This window comes from Pogona vitticeps, chromosome 2 (genome assembly GCF_051106095.1).
Source record: "Pogona vitticeps strain Pit_001003342236 chromosome 2, PviZW2.1, whole genome shotgun sequence".
Lineage (NCBI taxonomy): Eukaryota > Metazoa > Chordata > Lepidosauria > Squamata > Agamidae > Pogona > Pogona vitticeps.
In genome coordinates this window covers 23,397,980-23,416,315 of record NC_135784.1, presented here as the reverse complement: position 1 = coordinate 23,416,315, position 18,336 = coordinate 23,397,980, and the positions used below count along the sequence as shown (strand labels likewise).

General features: G+C 45.2%; 1 protein-coding gene across 1 annotated transcript in view; it reads right to left on the bottom strand.

Annotated features, from left to right (window-relative positions):
- The window catches only part of NOTCH4 (notch receptor 4), a 47,698-nt gene that overhangs the window by 16,242 nt on the left and 13,120 nt on the right, over positions 1-18,336 (bottom strand). Inside the window, exons 8-18 of the mRNA XM_072988613.2 lie at positions 17,742-17,849; positions 17,469-17,582; positions 16,832-17,033; positions 14,910-15,055; positions 14,575-14,727; positions 11,667-11,815; positions 9,737-9,824; positions 8,604-8,840; positions 6,800-6,912; positions 5,153-5,571; positions 1,173-1,502 (exon numbers count right to left, since the gene is read on the bottom strand). Of these exons, the coding sequence (XP_072844714.2) occupies positions 1,173-1,502; positions 5,153-5,571; positions 6,800-6,912; positions 8,604-8,840; positions 9,737-9,824; positions 11,667-11,815; positions 14,575-14,727; positions 14,910-15,055; positions 16,832-17,033; positions 17,469-17,582; positions 17,742-17,849 (2,059 nt within the window). The remainder of the gene's footprint in view (positions 1-1,172; positions 1,503-5,152; positions 5,572-6,799; positions 6,913-8,603; positions 8,841-9,736; positions 9,825-11,666; positions 11,816-14,574; positions 14,728-14,909; positions 15,056-16,831; positions 17,034-17,468; positions 17,583-17,741; positions 17,850-18,336) is intronic.

The following is an 18,336-nucleotide window of genomic DNA, read 5'->3' as shown; positions in this document are numbered from 1 at the left end:
TGCACTCAAAAGACTAGCTAATGACACCCATCAATCACAGTAACAGATAATCTCCCCCCATCACAACAATACACCCATAACAAAAAACACCCTGATCACCATAATCACCCAATCTCCTGAAAAGAACAAAAAGCTGATCCCACAGCTACAAATACTCAACTATCCCACACACTACACCAGAACACAGAGTCCGCTGAAGATGCTGGCCACAGAGACTGACGAAATGTTAGGAAGAAAAACCTTCAGAACACAGCCAAACAGCCTGGAAAACCTACAAAAACTAATACTGTAGATCTGTTGTTCTGTCTTTTAAATACAAAGTTATGGGTAGTAAAATACTGCAAAGAATTCAAAGCTATAATATTTTCCAAGATCTAATAAAATATCAAATCCTGTCTCTGAAGGGAATGCCATGGATTAAGATCAATTGACCAGATGGGTGGGATATAAATACAATAAATACAAAAATAAATACAAAATAAATAAATAGACAGACAGACAGATAGATAGACAAAATAAGAGGAACTGCCTGGGCAGCGTGGAAGCTCTGTAGCACTGCCAAGCATCAGGGGTAGGGTCATTTCATTTCCTGAGAGGGACCCTGTACAGGGCTTAAATGGGGAGGGAGACGACCATACCCCTACGGCTTTGCAGTGTCGCTGAGCCTTTTTAAGGGGGTTTACATCCCCCAGAAAGGGACGTGGTGGCGCTAAGGGACGTAGTGGGCTAAACCGCAGAAGCCTGTGTTGCAGGGTCAGAAGACCAAGCAGTCGTAAGATCGAATCCACGTGACGGAGTGAGTGCCTGTCGCTTGTCCCGCCAACCTAGCGGTTCGAAAGCATGCAAATGCAAGTAGATAAATAGGGACCACCTCGGTGGTAAGGTAACAGCGTTCCATGTCTAAGTTGCACTGGCCATTTGACCACAGAAGATTGTCTTCGGACAAAAACGCTGGCTCCATGGCTTGGAAACGGGGGTGAGCACTGCCCCCTAGAGTCGGACACGACTGGACAAAAATTGTCAAAGGGAAACCTTTACTTCCAGCCCCCAGAACTCTAGCTAGGGCAATTCCAGAAGATTTCTGGGTGTTCCATCCCTAAGGCAAATGCACCCAAAGGTGCAGGGACGAACGTGTAAGGCAGGACTATACTCTCTCTCTCTCTCTCTCTCACCCGATGGTGTCTGCCAAGGTCGTTCGCTGGGCCCCTGTCCAGTTGCTCCTGCTTCCGAGCTCTTCCTTCCCCGTGTACGGGTAGATCCTCTCCTTGCTCTGGACATCCCGCTGAACTCGCAGCACAGCCCGCGTGGCAACAGTCAGAGAGCGCAAGAACTGGGGCAGGTCCTCCCGGGCGAGCAGGACAGCCAGGCCCACGGTCGGCGCCTTGGGTGGGGCAGGATAAGGCAAGCAGTCTCCCCCATCCCATCCGCAGGAGGCCGTGTTGCACCCTTGATCGCAATGTCCATCAGAGAAGCGGTCCCGGCAATATCTGGCATAAGAAGACCTGGGATGGAAAGAGGCAGAAAACACAATCCGTGGTGTGGAGAAAGCAGAAATGGGAAACATTCCTTTTATGTTTTGAATCACAAGAGGACCCCTGCATCCGCAGGGGATCGGTTCCAAGCCCGCCTGAGGATGCTGAAAAACACGGATTATAGCGACACACTATTTTAATAAACAACACTATAGGTATAGCAGTGATGGCTAACCTTTTTGAGCCTGAGTGCCCAAACTGGGGGGAAAAACAATAACCCAGCAGGCAATGGCGGAAGTAGAAATAATGGCGGTGGAAGTGGCAGTGGAAGGGGGAATCCCGGGTACGGACGTGCCTCCAGACCCCACTCTGGATACACCTCCAATCGTGCCCAGCCATTGTCAGGTGCTCTGGATCCTGGCCCGCCACCTGTTGGGGTGCTAGCACCACGGCTGCAGTCGCCTCCTCAGGTTCGGTTGCCAGGGGTAGCGATCTGGCAACTTATGGCTTGCGTGCCCGCAGAGACAGCTCTGCGTGCCAGCTGTGGCGCACGTGCCATAGGTTCGCCATCACTGATATACAGGTTGACCTCTGACTCTCTCTAATGGCCAGTTCTGGTAACCATTGGTCTAAATGGGCGGGGTATAAATCTAATAAAATACATAAATAATAATGTCATCATATACATAGCATGCTCTCTGGCTCCCACTAGTGGCTACGTCTGGTAACTTCATATATATTTCTAGGAATTTTCTTTTAATATTTTTAATCTTATCCTTCACGGATTGCTGCCTTGTCGTGGTTAAGGGGCTTCAGTAATTCAGAGAAGCTATGGGCTAAGCCATGTAGGAACACCCAACGCGGTCCACCTGGAGCAGGAATTGGCAAGCCACTCCAGTATCTTTGCCAAGAGAATTCTATGGACATAAACAAAAGGCTAAAAGATATGACGCTGGAAGATGGGCCCCTCAGGTCGGAAGGCGTCCATCATGCTACTGAGGAAGAGCAGAGGACAAGTACAAGTAGCTTCAGAGCTAATGAAGTGGTTGGGCCAAAGCCGAAAGGACGCTCAGCTGTAAAGAAAAATACTGCATAGGAACCTGGAATGTAAGATCTATGAACCTTGGGAAGCTGGAGGTGGTCAAACAGGAGATGGCAAGAATAAACATTGACATCCTGAGCGTCAATGAACTAAAATGGACAGGAATGGGCGAATTCAATTCAGACGATTATCATATCTACTATTGGAGGAATAATCCGTAGAAGAAATGGAATAATTAACAAAAGAGTGGGAAAAGCTGTACTGGGATACAATCTCAAAAATGATAGAATGATTTCAATACGAATCCAAGGCAGACCTTTCAACATCACAGTAATCCAAGTTTATGTACCACCCACCAATGCTGAAGAGGCTGAAACTGACCAATTCTATGAAGACTTATAACACCTTCTAGAACTGACACCAAAGAAAGATGTTCTTCTCATTATAGGGGACTGGAATGCTAAAGTAGGGAGTCAAGAGATAAAAGAAGCAACAGATAAGTTTGGCCTTGGAGTTCAAAACGAAGCAGGGCAAAGGCTAATAGAGTTTTGTCAAGAGAACAAGCTGGTCATCACAAACACTCTTTTCCAATAACACAAGAGGCAACTCTATACATGGACATCATCAGATGGGTAACACCGAAATCAGATTGATTATATTCTCTGCAGCCAAAGATGGAGAAGCTCTATACAGTCAGCAAAAACAAAACCTGGAGCTGATTGTGACTCTTATTGGCACCTTGTTATAGCAAAATCCAAGATTAAACTGAAGAAAGAAGGAAAAACCACTGGGCTAGTCAGGTATAATCTAAACCACATCCCTTAGGAATATACAGTGGAAGTGAAGAATAGATTTAAGGAACTAGATTTGACAGACAGAGTGCCTGAATAACTATGAATGGAGGCTTGTAACATTGTACAGGAGGCAGCAACAAAAACCATCACAAAGAAAAGGAAATGCAAGAAACCAAAGTGGCTGTTCAACGAGGCCTTACAAATAGCAGAGAAGAGAAGGGAAAGAAAATGCAAGGGAGATAGGGAAAGTTACAAAAAATTGAATGCAGACTTCCAAAGAATACCAAGAATAAACAAGAGGGCCTTCTTTAATGAACAGTGTGAAGATATAGAGGAAAATAATAGAAAGGGAAAAACCAGAGATCTGTTCAAGAAAATAGGAGCTATTAAAGGAACATTTTGTGCAAAGATGGACATGATAAAGGACAAATAGGGTAGGGACCTCACAGAAGACATAAAGAAGAGGTGGCAAGATTACACAGAGGAATTATACCAGAATAATCTGGATGTCCCGGACAACCCACATAGTGTAGTTGCTGACCTACAGCCAGACATCCTGGAGAGTGAAGTCAAGTGGGCCTTAGAAAGCTTGTCTAACAACAAGGCCAGTGGAGGTGATGGCATCTCAGTGGAACTATTTAAAATCTTAAAAGATGATGTTGTTAAGGTGCTACACTCAATATGCCAGCAAGTTTGGAAAACTCAGCAGTGGCCAGAGGATTGGAAAAGATCAGTCTGCATCCCAATCCCAAAGAAGGGCAGTGCCAAAGAATCCTCCGACTACCGTACAATTGCACTCATTTCACACGCTAGCAAGGTTATGCTCAAAATCCTCCAAGGTAGGCTTCAGCAGTATGTGGACCGAGAACTCCCAGAAGTACAAGCTGGATTCCAAAGGGGCAGAGGAACTAGAGACCAAATTGCTAACATGTGCTGGATTATGGAGAAAACCAGAGAGTTCCAGAAAAACATCTATTTCTGCTTCATTGACTACACAAAAGCCTTTGACTGTGTGGACCCGAACAAACTATGGCAAGTCCTTAAAGAAATGGGTGTGCCTGACCACTTTGTCTATCTCCTGAGAAATCTATGTGTGGGACAGGAAGCAACAGTTAGAACTGGATATGGAACAACTGATTGGTTCCAAATTGGGAAAGGAGTACGACAAGGCTGTATATTGTCCCCTGGCTTATTTAACTTATATGCAGAATACATCATGCGGAAGGCTGGACTGGATGAACCCCAAGCCAGAATTAAGATTTCCGGAAGAAATATCAACAACCTCCGATATGCAGATGATACCACTCTGATGGCAGAAAGTGAAGAGGAATTAAAGAACCTCTTAATGAAGGTGAAAGAGGAGGGCACAAAAATGGTCTGAAGCTCAACATCAAGAAAACTAAGATCATGGCCACTGGTCCCATCACCTCCCGGCAAATAGAAAGGGAAGATATGGAGGTAGTGACAGATTCTACTTTCTTGGGCTGATGGTATTACCTATATTCGTATTCCTATTTCAGAATATCCCAATAATAATAAATAACAAACCATTTCAAATTTTATGTGGGAGGGGAGGAAACCATGAATAAAACTGAAATACTTGCAAGATGACAAGAAGAGAGGAGGATGGGGTCTCCCAAACCTCCAATTATATTATGAAGCGGGGGTCCTACTGTATAAACCTCCCAGAATCCCACAGCCAACATGATCTGTAATGGAAATTCTGGGTGATGCAAAAAAGTAACTTTTTGAAGCTCTGACCAAGGCACATCCTTGTTCTTCTTAAACCCCCCCCCCACCGCCGCCACCACCCATTTGTAGCATCACTTCTCTTGGCGACTCACTTGCACTCCTTCTGCTGGATGCAGTCAAACCCATCATACAGGCAGTCCTCGTTGTTGCAATGCGTCTGGCAGCGGTCATCCCGAAAAGCCATCCGACACATCTCCTTCTTCGGGCAGCCCTCCCAAGGGTCGAGTAACCCCAGCGAACAGTCCCCCGCATCCCAGTTGGTCTCAGGGGAGCTGCAGGCTCGGTCACAACGCCCGTTTCCGGCCACCTCCTGGCACTTTAAAGTTGGGGTGAAGTTGGTTGGAGGGCAGAGACCCGGGGAGCATGGAGGCTGGCGGCATTCTGGCCCAGAGAACCCCCCCGGGCAGAGGCATCGAAGTCCAGACGGGTGGGCGATACAAACGCCACCGTTGTAGCAATAGAGAGACCCACAAGGAGGCAGGGGCAGGTCACAGGTGGCTCCATCATAACCCTAGAGAGGAATAGGGGAGGAATAAGGTTTTTTTTCATGAGTTGTTTTTAATTTGCCAGATCTCTGGAGTTAGAATTTCTTCTGTCTATATCTGAAGAAGGTTGGGGACAACTGATCCCAAGGATTCTTAGCATAGTTTGCAGAGTGTAAGACAGGGAGAGGGCTGTGGCTGAGCAACAGAATGAACGCCTTCATTATAGGAAGATCTCAAGGTAAATCCCTGCCATTTGTACACAGGATGACAAAATATTCCCAACCTAAGAGAATCACTGCTAATCAGAGCATGACAATAGTAGAGCATGAACATATTCTCTGAACTTTCCTTCTTTCCTTCTTTCCTTCTTGCCTGCCTGCCTGCCTGCCTGCCTGCCTGCCTGCCTGCCTGCCTGCCTTCTTTCTTTCTTTCTTTCTTTCTTTCTTTCTTTCTTTCTTTCTTTCTTTCTTTCTTTCTTTCTTTCTTTCTTTCTTTCTTTCTTTCTTTCTTTCTTTCTTTCTTTCTTTCTTTCTTTCTTTCTTTCTTTCTTTCAAATATTTTTCCCTGCCTTTCTCCTTAGAAGGACCCAAGTAGCTTACATCATGAAAAGACAATAACCAGGAGCTAAAAACAGTGAGTATACAAATATTTAAAAAGAATCAAACAAATACCACAATAAAAATGGCAAACAAAACCAACATAAAAAACACATTCAAAAGCAACAAGGCTCCATTTAAAAACCCCTCTTGGAGAGCTAATCACCAAAGGAAAGCCTATCTGAAGAGAAAGATCTTCATCTGCTGATGGAAGAACAGCAAAGATGGGGCCAGTCTGGCTTCTTGTGGGAGGGAGTTCCAGAGTCTTGGACCAGCCACAGAGAAGGCCCTGTCCTGTGTTGCCATCTGACTGCACCTTGTAGAATCCCCAGCCTCCATGGCCATGTCTTCCATAAAAAACAAAATTCCCAAATACTGGTCAGCTGGCGAGAGCAACAGCATTTGTGGTCTGACTTAACCAGAAGGCATCCATGGGGAAAAAGGTTGGCAGAAACCACATTGCACAAAATGGGGCCAGTGTTCTGCCTTGAAATAAGTCACACTTTTCACAATCACAGATGTGCCTATCAATTAAAGGTTTTCAAAATTTCAGATTTCGGGTCCGATGACATCAAAGCATGTTCAGAAATCAGTTTCCATCTCTCCCCATGAGCTGGCTACAGTCCTTGTAATTGGGCTGTACTTGTTCCATGCATACCTGTGCACAGTGGCAGGTGAATTCCAGAGGGTTCCCAGGAATTGTGCTGCAGCTGCCACCATTGAGGCAGGGACTGGACTGACAGCTGTCAATGACAGATTCACACAAAATCCCTGAAAAGAAGGGCAGAGAGGGAAGGAAGAGAGAGAAATGTAAGATGTGTGCCAGTGTGTGGATCTGGGTTCTGCAGAGGTATGTCTCACCTAAACACGCTATCCTGACTCTTGGAGGTAGGGAAAAATCACTGGTTAGCCTACCTAAGAGGGATGTTTTTTGTTCCTCTCCTGGCCTCTGTGGACAGCAGAGAGATTCCTGCCGAACAGTACTGGGCAGGAACATACATGAAGTGCAATATTTATCAAGCAGTTGCTCTAAAAATCACCACTATCTTGGTTGAAGTAGACACATGGCTAAAGAGCAACTGGTCTAAGGAAATGAGAACTAAGCATGCCAGTGCATGTGGTTCGATTGCTCCCAAGTTGCTCCTCTGCCTGCAGGAACAGCAAAGAAGAGCCACGGGAAATCCTCAAGGCTGTGGACCAAAATATGGTTCCTCGGGGTTCCTAATCCAGAACATAAGAGTCTTTTATTCTTATCTCCGATCAATGACTGGAGATAAGAAGCTATTTACAATTTGGAAGGTGATGACATGGAATACGAACTCTGGTTTATATGCCTGGAAGATGCTGAGGTGGGGCTGACTCATGCGTGCGTTACAGCTGTGCTCTAAAAGCAAGAGAAGGATAAAATAAAATCCCATCCAAAAAGAAAGCAAAGTAGGGAGGGAGAGGGAGAGAGAAAGGAAGGAAGGCTGTGATCCTGCGTATTCCCACTTGTCATATTAATTCAGCGCTATATCACTTGTCAAAATTATTTTTAAAAGGCAAGAAGTGCAGATGGAGGGGGCAGATGAGGTTTCTTTCCCCCGATGGACAGACACTTGGCTTAGCTTGACAGAAGAACACAAACAGAACTCTGGTTTTTAAAACAGAGGTACCGTGGCTTCCTCACCCGTATCCCCCCACACATTAAAGAATTTTAACGTTTTTGTGGGTAGGAAGACACAATCGGGATGGGTGGGGAAAGGGTGGTGTTAATAGGTTAGGATTCTGTCCAGGTGAACATTTTAGTGATTGAAAAGTATAGTAGCTAACTGTATAGCTAGTTCAGAATGTATAGAATTATAAATTTTCTATCAAAATCATGGAATCAAAGAATTGTGGAGCTGGAAAGGGTCCCAAGAGCGCATATCCCAGCCAGTGCAGGAAATCCACAGCAAAAGCATCTGTGACAGACGGCTGTCTAATTTCTGTTTAGAGTAAAATGCATACAAAAATGTGTATGTTGTGAGGGCAGAACATTAAAAAATAACAATACACATTATGCAACATAGTTTGATGCAGAAATAAGACAAAATGCCATGAAAGAACACCAGCAAAAGCAGGATGAATCAGGAATATCAACAGCTCATTCCTAATTGCAAGGCGCTTCAAAGCATTGGTAATAAGCCAAGATGTTAATCTGCGAAACGAATGAGCAAATCACATGCAAAATTATATGCAAAAGATGTAATGAGACAAGCAAACGTTATCATATCAGCACAGCTTGCAAATTTTCCTTTGGGGAAACCACACAAGTCCTAGAACTGGACCTCCCGCACCTCCCGGTTAGCAGAACTAAAACTCCCGATGCCTCCCAACAACCATACCTGCAGGATCCTGGGAATGGTAGTCCTCCCCCAAAAAAAGGAAATTTGCCAAGCTTAAACTGTTACTTTGCCCTCTTCTGCTTCTTCTTCCCTTACCTGTGTATCCCGAGGAACACAAACAATGGAAGCCATTTTCGTCAGAGTGGCATTCCTGGGCACCAGGTTGGCGGCAAGGTTGGGAGAAGCAGGCATTCACCACCCCCTGGCACCGCTCGCCAACATAACCAGGGGGACAGAGGCAAGAAAATCCATCAGGCTGAGCCACACAGGTGCCTCCGTAGTAGCAATGGGGACCAGGGAGGGAACAGGGGGCCCAGTGGTCACAGTGGGGACCTGAGAGATGGAAGGAAGGATGTATTCAGGAGGCTGGGAATGCAGACGGCCATCTTTTCTAAGGGTGTGAGAAGATTTGTGTCGTTATCAGCCCATCATCCTGCTGTCCAAGGGGCCCAACCAGATGCCTCCGAGAAGAAGCTCACAAGCAGGACAGGGGTGGTGGTGGTGGGCGACAGTCCTCTCTTGCTGCTTTTTTCCAGTGAAAGATATTTTTTCCACATCAGGAAATCAAAAGCACCCCCCCCAAAAAAAAACCCCTTCTTTGCTTCAGGCCAAGAAGCTTCCTACTCCAGCCTCACGTGTTATTTTGGAAACTGAGGCAGAAAATCTCAAATATAACCTTGATAAGCCAAATAACAAACAATATGCTTTCATGGTGGCAGTTACCTCACTCTAGTTGACAGTAGGGTCAGCCTTGCCACTGATTGATAGTCAAAGATATACTGCGTATCCCACGCTTGATACAGGAAGCAACCTATAATCTGGTTTGTAACTAGGAGTCATATCCCTCATGGCAGAATATGTAGTAGCCTAATATAGACTTATCCTTCCCAAATTTTTGCAATCCCCTGTTTGAATTGATGGGCACTGCTATACCTTGTGCTAGAAAATTACCTTGATTCAAATTTTTATTGCCATTTATCATTCCTCTAATTGTACATTGTTAACAAAGGCCAGAAAAATACAAGGACATGCCTTCTGGTTCTCTCTATTGCCCGGTTCTGATATTATCTAATTGTCCAGAATTTCTCCTTTGATTGAATTCTGTTTTATTATTTGATCTTTTTTGTGTATGAATTTTTTTTTCAATTCAGTACTACTACAAGCTGCCTTGATCCCCATTTTGGGGCAAATAATGGATATAATTCATTCATTTGTTCAGCCATAAATACCTGTAGTCCCTGGTGGGCATGAACAACGGAAACCATCTGAAGTTTTGATACAGGTTCCCCCATTTAAACACTTTGCTCCCAGCAGGCACTGCAAGTGGAAAAAAGTAGAGCAGGGTCATAATAACTATATTAAACGTGGAACCATCATACAGAGATTATTTTCTTTCTGCACTCTTTTCGTATACAGTCGTGCCTTGCTTAACGATTGCCTCGCTTAACGAGGAAATCGTTATATGATTAGGTTTTAAATGGGGTTTTTCATTTAACGATGAATGGTTCCCTGCTTCGGGAACCAATTTTCGCTTTACGACGATCAGCAAATTTCAAAATAGCCACCGGCTGAAGAAAATGGCCCCCCGCTGGTTTCTAGGACGGATTCCTCACTTTACAGGCACCGAAAATGGCCGCCATAGGGAGGATCTCCGCTGTATGAGCAGGTATTCAGCCCATTGGAACGCACTGAACGGTTTTCAATGCGTTTCAATGGGTTTTTTTTGTTTTGTTTTACGATGTTTTCACTCTACAGCAATTTTGCTAGAACGAATTAACATTGTCAAGCGAGGCACCACTGTATATAACAAAGTATATCTGCGGTCCATATAGCATGAATGTTAATAGAATTTATTCCACGAGATATGGATATAGGGTTGTAACCTTATACGCTTTGCACAGCCCTTGGGAAATAGATAGTTTTGGACTTCTTCATTATGTGCTGTTAAGCTGCTTCCAACTTAAGGTGATCATATAAATTAATTGCCTGTAACTAGTTCAGTCATTAATGGCCTTTGTTCAGGTCTTGAACTAAAATTCCCTATCCAGCATTCTTACCACAGCATTTTTTCTTGCACTGAAAAAAAAGAACATCTTTTCCCAGCTCAGTTTTTTCAGTAAATATTTTCTCCCCCCCCCCAATTTTTTAATAAGAGTTTGCAAAAATCCATAGACATCTTCACCAAAGACTAACTAACACAAAGACTTTGAAGGTCAACCAACGTGGAAAGTGAAACAGACACATTAATGCACAGCCTTTAAAGCTCTAGATTTGCATTTATGTGCATTCAGCTACGTTCGACCATCAGGGTTGCCACTTTATTCCCCCCCCCCGAGGGAGGGTCCTCATCTTTTTTAACAGGGGGTTCCATGGCAAGGAAGGACAACCTCTTCTTCTCTGTGCCTAGAATAGACATACCCTTTGAAACTGCTCTGGTGCAGAGGAAGCAGACAGAATTTCCCTGCCATCTGGTTTTGAATAATTTGTCCAAATCATACACAGTGGTGCCTCGCTAGACAATGATAATCCGTTCCACTGAAATCGCTGTTTAGTGAAATCATTGTCTAGCGAAAAGCATTTCCCCATTGGAATGCATTGAAATCTGTTTAATGCGTTCCAATGGGTAAGAATCGTCATTGTCTAGCGAAGATCGGCCATAGGAAAGCCACTTTGCGAACCGCTGATCAGCTGTTTAAATCGCTGTCTTGCGAAGCTTAGGTCCCAAAAACACCTGTTTTGCGAGCATGGAGGAAGCTGTTAAAATCATTGTCTAGTGAAAATCGGTTTGCGAAGCAGGGACCAAACATTGTCCAGCAAAATTCCCCCATAGGAATCATTGTTTTGCAAGTCGCTGTAGAGCTCACAAAAAGCCAATGTCTAGCGAAAAAACTGTCATGCGGGGTAACTGTCTAGCGAGGCACCACTGCATTTGGAATGGGAATGAACAGCATGTACTCAAGCAAAAATCTTAAATGTAAGAGAAGGTGAAACTGACAGATTTCCCTTCCCTTTCACACCCTGCCTAGGAAACAAAATATTTTTTCCCTTTAACAGAAAAGCTGGCCAGGTTGCTTCTGCGTCTCCCTTGCCCCCGGGGGGCCCACTTGCATCCTTCAGACCCAGGGCAGACACCCCAACACCTCCACGTCCTGCACTCACCTGACATCCAGGTCCACCTGCCTGCTCTGTACAGTTGTCTCCATGTTGTCTTGTCCTTTCTTGGCATCGGGGCCCAGCCCAGCCCGGGGAGCAATTGCAATTTGGGGCAGAGCCCTTCATGACACATTGGCCCCCGTTTCCACAAGGATCTATGATGAAGGGTGGAAAGATATATAGGCGATGAGATGAATGTTATCCATATCACTTTGATAACAGAATGGGGGTGGCCATTTTGTGATATTTAACAATATTGTTAAAATTTGTTGTCCGGTTTGAATAATGTTGGATAGTGCTTTGTTGTTGTTGTTTAGTTGTTTAGTCGTGTCCGACTCTTCGTGATCCCATGGACCAGAGCACGCCAGGCCCTCCTATCTTCCACTGCCTCCCGGAGGTCTGTCAAATTCATGTTGGTTGCTTCGCAGACACTGTCCAGCCATCTCGTCCTCTGTCGTCCCCTTCTCCTCTTGCCTTCACACTTTCCCAACATTAGGGTCTTTTCCAGGGAGTCTTCTCTCCTCATGAGATGGCCAAAGAACTGGAGCCTCAGCTTCAGGATCTGTCCTTCCAGTGAGCACTCAGGGTAAATTTCCTTTAGAATTGATAGGTTTGTTCTCCTTGCAGTCCAGGGGACTCTCAAGAGCCTCCTCCAGCACCACAATTCAAAGGCATAGTGCTTTACCTATTCTTATTTCTACCTCTTGTGAAGGCACTGAAATGTATGGAATCTAATGATAAATAAAACTGGGAAATCAAGCTGCGTACCGTACAATCCTCTTTCAATGGTTCCCAACCTTGGGTCCCCAGATGTTCTTGGACTACAACTCCCAGAAGACTGTGTTGGTCAGAGTTTGTGGGAGTTGCATTCCAAGAACATTTCGAGACCCAAGGTTGGGAACTACTGCACATGTTTATTCATTAGAAAGCCTCAGTGTATGGAACATGTCTTTCCTTCAAAAGCTATGTACATTAATACAAACCTAATGAATGTAGAATTCATAAGCAAGTTCAATTCTATTCAGATTAACTCTATTGCAGCTTTGGATTTCCTTCCCACTAAATCTACTAAATTAGAATATAAAGGCACAAGCCTACATTATTTATTTGCCTGTTGTTGTTGTTGTTGTTGTTGTTGTTGTTGTTGTTGTTGTTGTTGTTGTTGTTGTTGTTGTTGTTGTTGTTGTTGTTGTTACATGTTGTTGCCGCCCAGAGTAGACCTTTGGTCTAGATGGGCGGGGTAGAAATCCAATAAAATAAAATAAAATAAATACATGCAACAAATGCCACTATCTTATTAACTGCAATGATCTTTAAATATGTTCATGAATGCTAATGCTTATGGAATATAAACTGATTTCTAATGAAACCTATTTTTCTAAAAAAAAAATAATTATTAAAAGTCCTTACTAAGGCCTGGTCTCTTGAACAGCAGGGTCTGGCTAAATCCAGGAGTGGAGAAGGGCCACAAACTAGCGGCCATTTAAGAGTCCTACCTAACTGAGTTGTTGTGAGTTCCAAGGAATCACAAAGCCCATTTGCCTGTACTTGCAAAGTACTGAGTAAGTGTAAAGTGTTCTTTTTAGGTCAGACTTGTTCAAAGGGCTTATGTTACGCACTGCTGAGGTCTAAGGCCTCGATCCAGCGTGAAGGTGGTAGATAAGTGCCGGTCGAACTCTCTGGCCGAATGCCCAGAGACCCTTTAGGGAGCCGGGAGCATCGCACTGGGTTTCTCAGAGACATTAACCAAATTGTGCTTCCAGTGAGGCCGGCCCTACCATGAGGCAGAGGGAGGAAAGGAAGCCCTTCTAGGAGATGCAAGAGGTCAAGTCTCTGGCTGTTTTCCTGGGCTGAAAGGCGATGCTCTTTGTACCCGTGAATCTAGCAGTTGTCTCAGCTCTATGGTGGAAGAACCACGTCCCCTGGCTTGTGTCCACGGAAGCTAGAACCACCAGTCTCTTCGGCACTGGAGGGAGAGGGGTTGATGCAATCTTAACCTTTTTTTTCCTACCCCTCAGGCAGCAAAATTGTATTTTAATTGTTGTAAGCCGCCCAGAGACCTTTGGGTAGTGTGGGCAACATATAAGTTAATTACATTTCGTTTGTTCATTTAGTCGTTTAGTCGTGTCCGACTCTTCGTGACCCCATGGACCAGAGCACGCCAGGCCCTCTTATCTTCCACTGCCTCCCGGAGTTGTGTCAAATTCATGTTGGTTGCTTCGCAGACACTGTCCAGCCATCTCATCCTCGGTCGTCCCCTTCTCTTCTTGCCTTCACACTTTCCTAACATCAAGGTTTTTTCCAAGGAGTCTTTTCTTCTCATGAGATGGCCAAAGTACTGGAGCCTCAGCTTCAGGATCTGTCCTTCCAGTGAGCACTCAGGGTTGATTTCCTTTAGAATTGATAGGTTTGTTCTCCTTGCAGTCCAGGGGACACTCAAGAGCCTCCTCCAGCACCACAATTCAAAGGCATCAATTCTTCAGCGGTCAGCTTTCTTTATGGTCCAGCTCTCACTTCCATACATCACGACAGGAAAAACCATAGCTTTGACTATTCGGACTTTTGTTGGCAATGTGATGTCTCTGCTTTTTAAGATGCTGTCAAGTTTTGTCATCGCTTTCCTCCCAAGAAGAAGGCGTCTTTTAATTTTGTGGCTGCTGTCTCCATCTGCAGTGATCATGGAGCCCAGGAAGATAAAATTTGACACTGCCTCCATATCTTCCCCTTCTATTTCCCAGGAGGTGATGGGACCAGTGGCCATGATCTTAGTTTTTTTGATGTTGAGTTTCAGACCGTTTTTTGCACTCTCCTCTTTCACTCTCATTACAAGGTTCTTTAATTCCTCCTCACTTTCTGCCATCATAATTAAATTAAATTAAATGTCTTGGGCTTTCCCTAGCTCCTGCATACTCACTGGGTGAGCAAAGGTCTAGAATGACCTGGCATCTCTGTCCCGTGTAACCCGTCGGGCAAAGGCACCGGAACCTTCCGGGGCTGTTCAGGCAGGTTCCAGAATTGAAGCAAGGGCTCGACCCGCATTCATCCACCTCTTTTTCACAAGTTGCACCTGTGGTGGGGAAAGGAAAACAAAAAAATGGAAAAAAAAGATGAGCCATTGTGATCTCCACATCAATGGCAAAGGCCTTGGAATGATGGGAAATGTCGCTTCATATTGATTGTGGGAGACATTGGGCTTCCCAGCCAGGAAAGGAGCGGAGGATAAGGGACTGGTGGGGATATTATTATTACCTGTGTAGCCGCTGGGGCAGAGGCAACTGAAGGTACCCTGATGGCTAAGGCAAGTCGCCCCCTGATGGCAGGGGCTGGAATGACAGGCATCGATCGCCGTGTCACAATTCCAGCCGGTCCAACCCAGTAGACAAAGGCAGTGCGGCCTGGAGTGAGAGCAAGTTTATTTATTCATTCGTTTGTTTACATTGACATTTTAAATCCTACCTTTCCACAGAACTACATTCAAATCAAGACAGACGGGAACCTTTGGCATGTGGGGGCATCCGAACGGCTACAAAGAGCAGCAGAGCTTATAAATAACTAGCCGCGTGTCATTAATTCCCTTCCCCAATAACACGGGTGTAGTTACACTACTTGACCATTGTAACTTGGTAAGGGACACTTTTGCTCCTCCTGTGATGTAATTCTAGTTACTTTCTAGTTACTTTTATTGGTTGGGTTAAAACCCCACTCAGTGGTTGAGGAGGCATATCTCCATGATTCAAACTTTCTTTTGTTCAGGTAACAACAAGGTACCAGGAAAAGATTTTGGACCATAGACCTGTAGCTATTGGTTTATTTTATTTTATTTAATTTATTAGATTTTTACCCCACCCCTCTAGACAATGTCTACTCGGGGCGGCTTACATAGATAAAAATACATCAAAATAACATGTATAAAATCATAAAAAAATTACAATTACAATTATAACGATTAATTCCAAAATAATACATTATCAAGATGGCAAAAAAACCCTTAATTGGTTGCTTTTTAAAAGGATCTAAAGTAATTTGTAGTTACTTTGGGGAAATGAAAAGGTAATTGACATCATTAAGCTCACTTTAAACATGTATTTAAATGGTATCTAACTATCCTGGGCAGCCTTGGAATTATAATGGCAGGGAATTACTTTTTAAAAAAGTAATGTGCCAGGCTCTGTGATAGTAGTTCAGGACAGCTGTGGAGTTTGTGCTGCGTCTGACACCATTCTTTCCCACTTGATCCTATGGGTTCTGCCTTTAAGACTCACAGAAATTTAACAGGTGAAGATTTTCCTGGCACAGAAGGAAAATAAACCCAAAATTTCTTTACCTGCTTAACCCCTGTGTGTCACCCAAAGGCATTGGAACAGGACCAGTTAAAATGGGTGGTGACTCTGGATGTGAAGAGAAAGAAAGGCTGGGTATGTAAGACGGACAATCATTTATGAAATGAAATGACAGGGACTTTCTCTGCTCTAGGATGGCCTTACCTCAGTCAACGGGTAATGAGTTAATAACAGAGGAAGGGGTGGGAAATCTCTTTGCAGTGGGGAGGAAGAAGACATTTTGTTTATATCCTATAATGCCACTTAACTGGCTGGATAGCTCAGTGGTTTAGGTCTCTGGCAGTGGAGTCAGAGGTTGGATCTCTATAAGTAGAGCCAGCCTGGGTGACCTTGGGAAAGCTGTACGGTCCTAGAGGGAGTGAAGGATAAACCAATTCTGAATATTCTCTGCCTGGGAAACCCTGAAAAAGGGTCGCCCTAAGTCAGAATTGACTTGATGGCAGATTATTATTATTATTATGCCACTTAATATATATTGTTGTATAATCAATACTTATTTGTATCCACTTTCTCTCCATGTATCATGCAAATGGACTGAGCAATGAAATCAATTTTTTTTTTTTTGGTCTGGTCAGTTTTCACTCCTGTTTGTTTTTACCCCACTTTTCTCTCCGAAAGGCGCCCACAAGGCTAAGCCATCATCATTTTAAAAACTTGAAAGATGGCAGGACACGTTTAAAGATCAAATCAGAACATGAGCTGAGGAAGGAGAGCCCTGGGTGACATGAAACTCCAGGGGAAAAAAGACTCACAACCTTGGCTCTATGAGCCAAGTTGACATCTGGAAGTCACGCTTCCCCCCCCCATATCTTTTCCCCACCTCATCCGTACCCAGATTCTGCGACATGGCAACTGCCCCCGTTGAGGCACTGCCAGTTCCCACAGGGGTCCCTAATCTCCATGCACTGGGGTCCAGTGAAGCCTGGGGAGCAAACACAGGCGAAGGATCCTGGGGTGTTCATGCAGGTTCCATGGCCACAGGGGGCGCTGTGGCACAAGTCTGCCTCCACCTCACACAGGGGTCCCTCGAAACCTGCAAAAGAGGAACCCTTGAAACCGTCATTGCCTCAAGCCAGGCCTCTCTCTCATATTTCCCACCTCAACCTTGCCCCACGTCCACCAAGCTCTGATTTCCCGTGCAGAATTTGAGAAGACATGCAGAGCTTGGAAAAGCTCTCTCTCTCTCTCTCTCTCTTTTGGATTATGACTCCTGGAATATCACTGGCCATAGGAATTCAATGTTATATTAACATAACCAGTTGTAGGGCACACCCTTGTATGATACCTCAGATTGGTTGCCCCACTTTCCCCAATGGCAGGGCCGGTCCTCTTTCTTATCGAGACTTTGCCTTTGAAATAATTATTTGTGTTGTGTATGTTTACAGTTCCAGCTTGTTAGCTAAAAAACCCCAACGTGCTGGATTGAGAGAGAGCAATCCGAATGGGTTGCTCGCAGGGGAGGGGTTACCTGAGGGGCAGGTACAGTGGAAAGCCCCCGCGGCATTCCGGCATCGGCCCTTGTTCTTACAGGGGGAACTGGCGCAGCCGTCCACCTCCCGCTTGCATCGGGGCCCTTCGAAACCTAACAAGGGGGGGGAGGAGAAAAGGCCACAGGGTTGGTTTGACCGAAGCTCCAGGGTAAGAGCAAAACCAGAGGGCCCAGTGGCAACCCGGTGGCTCAGCCCTTGGACGGAGGTGAAGGGCAGGGTTTTTTTTTTAGGTGGGCCCCTTCCACACTCACCAAGGAGACATTTGCAGACAACCCCATGGCTCTGGGAGAGACAGGTTCCCCCGTTGAGACAATGGTCGTGGGCACATTCTTCCACTTCACACAACGGCCCGCTGAACCCTGCAGCGGAGAGAAGACATCGGTGTGACACCATTCCCCCCCCCCCAGTTCTGGCCCATTCGCATTGGCTTCCTCGTCCCTTCTGAGCTGAGTTCAAGGTTTAGGTTTACAAAGCCCTTAAGGGCTTGGGACCCCCCTTTTTGTCTCAGCATCTTTCCTTCAGAACTTGACCTTTGCAGGCTCTGTTTTTGCGAAAGAGGCCACTGAGCCTTCTCGGTTGTGGCCCCATCCGTATGGAAAGGGCTCCTACTAGAGCTGCACCAGCCTCTTCTTTTGCAGCGTTCAAGAGGATGTTGAAGATGTTGCTCTTTAGAGCAGTGGCCCCAACATTTTAGCCCCGTGGACTGGCTGGGGAAGGTGGGGGGGGCCCTGCACTTGTGCACATGTGTGAAGGAGTGTTCTCTCTCTCTCTCATGAGCAGGCGCAAAGGGCGGCACAACGTTCATGCAGGCGCGCTCGCACACAGGTGCAAATGGGCTGTGGTGGG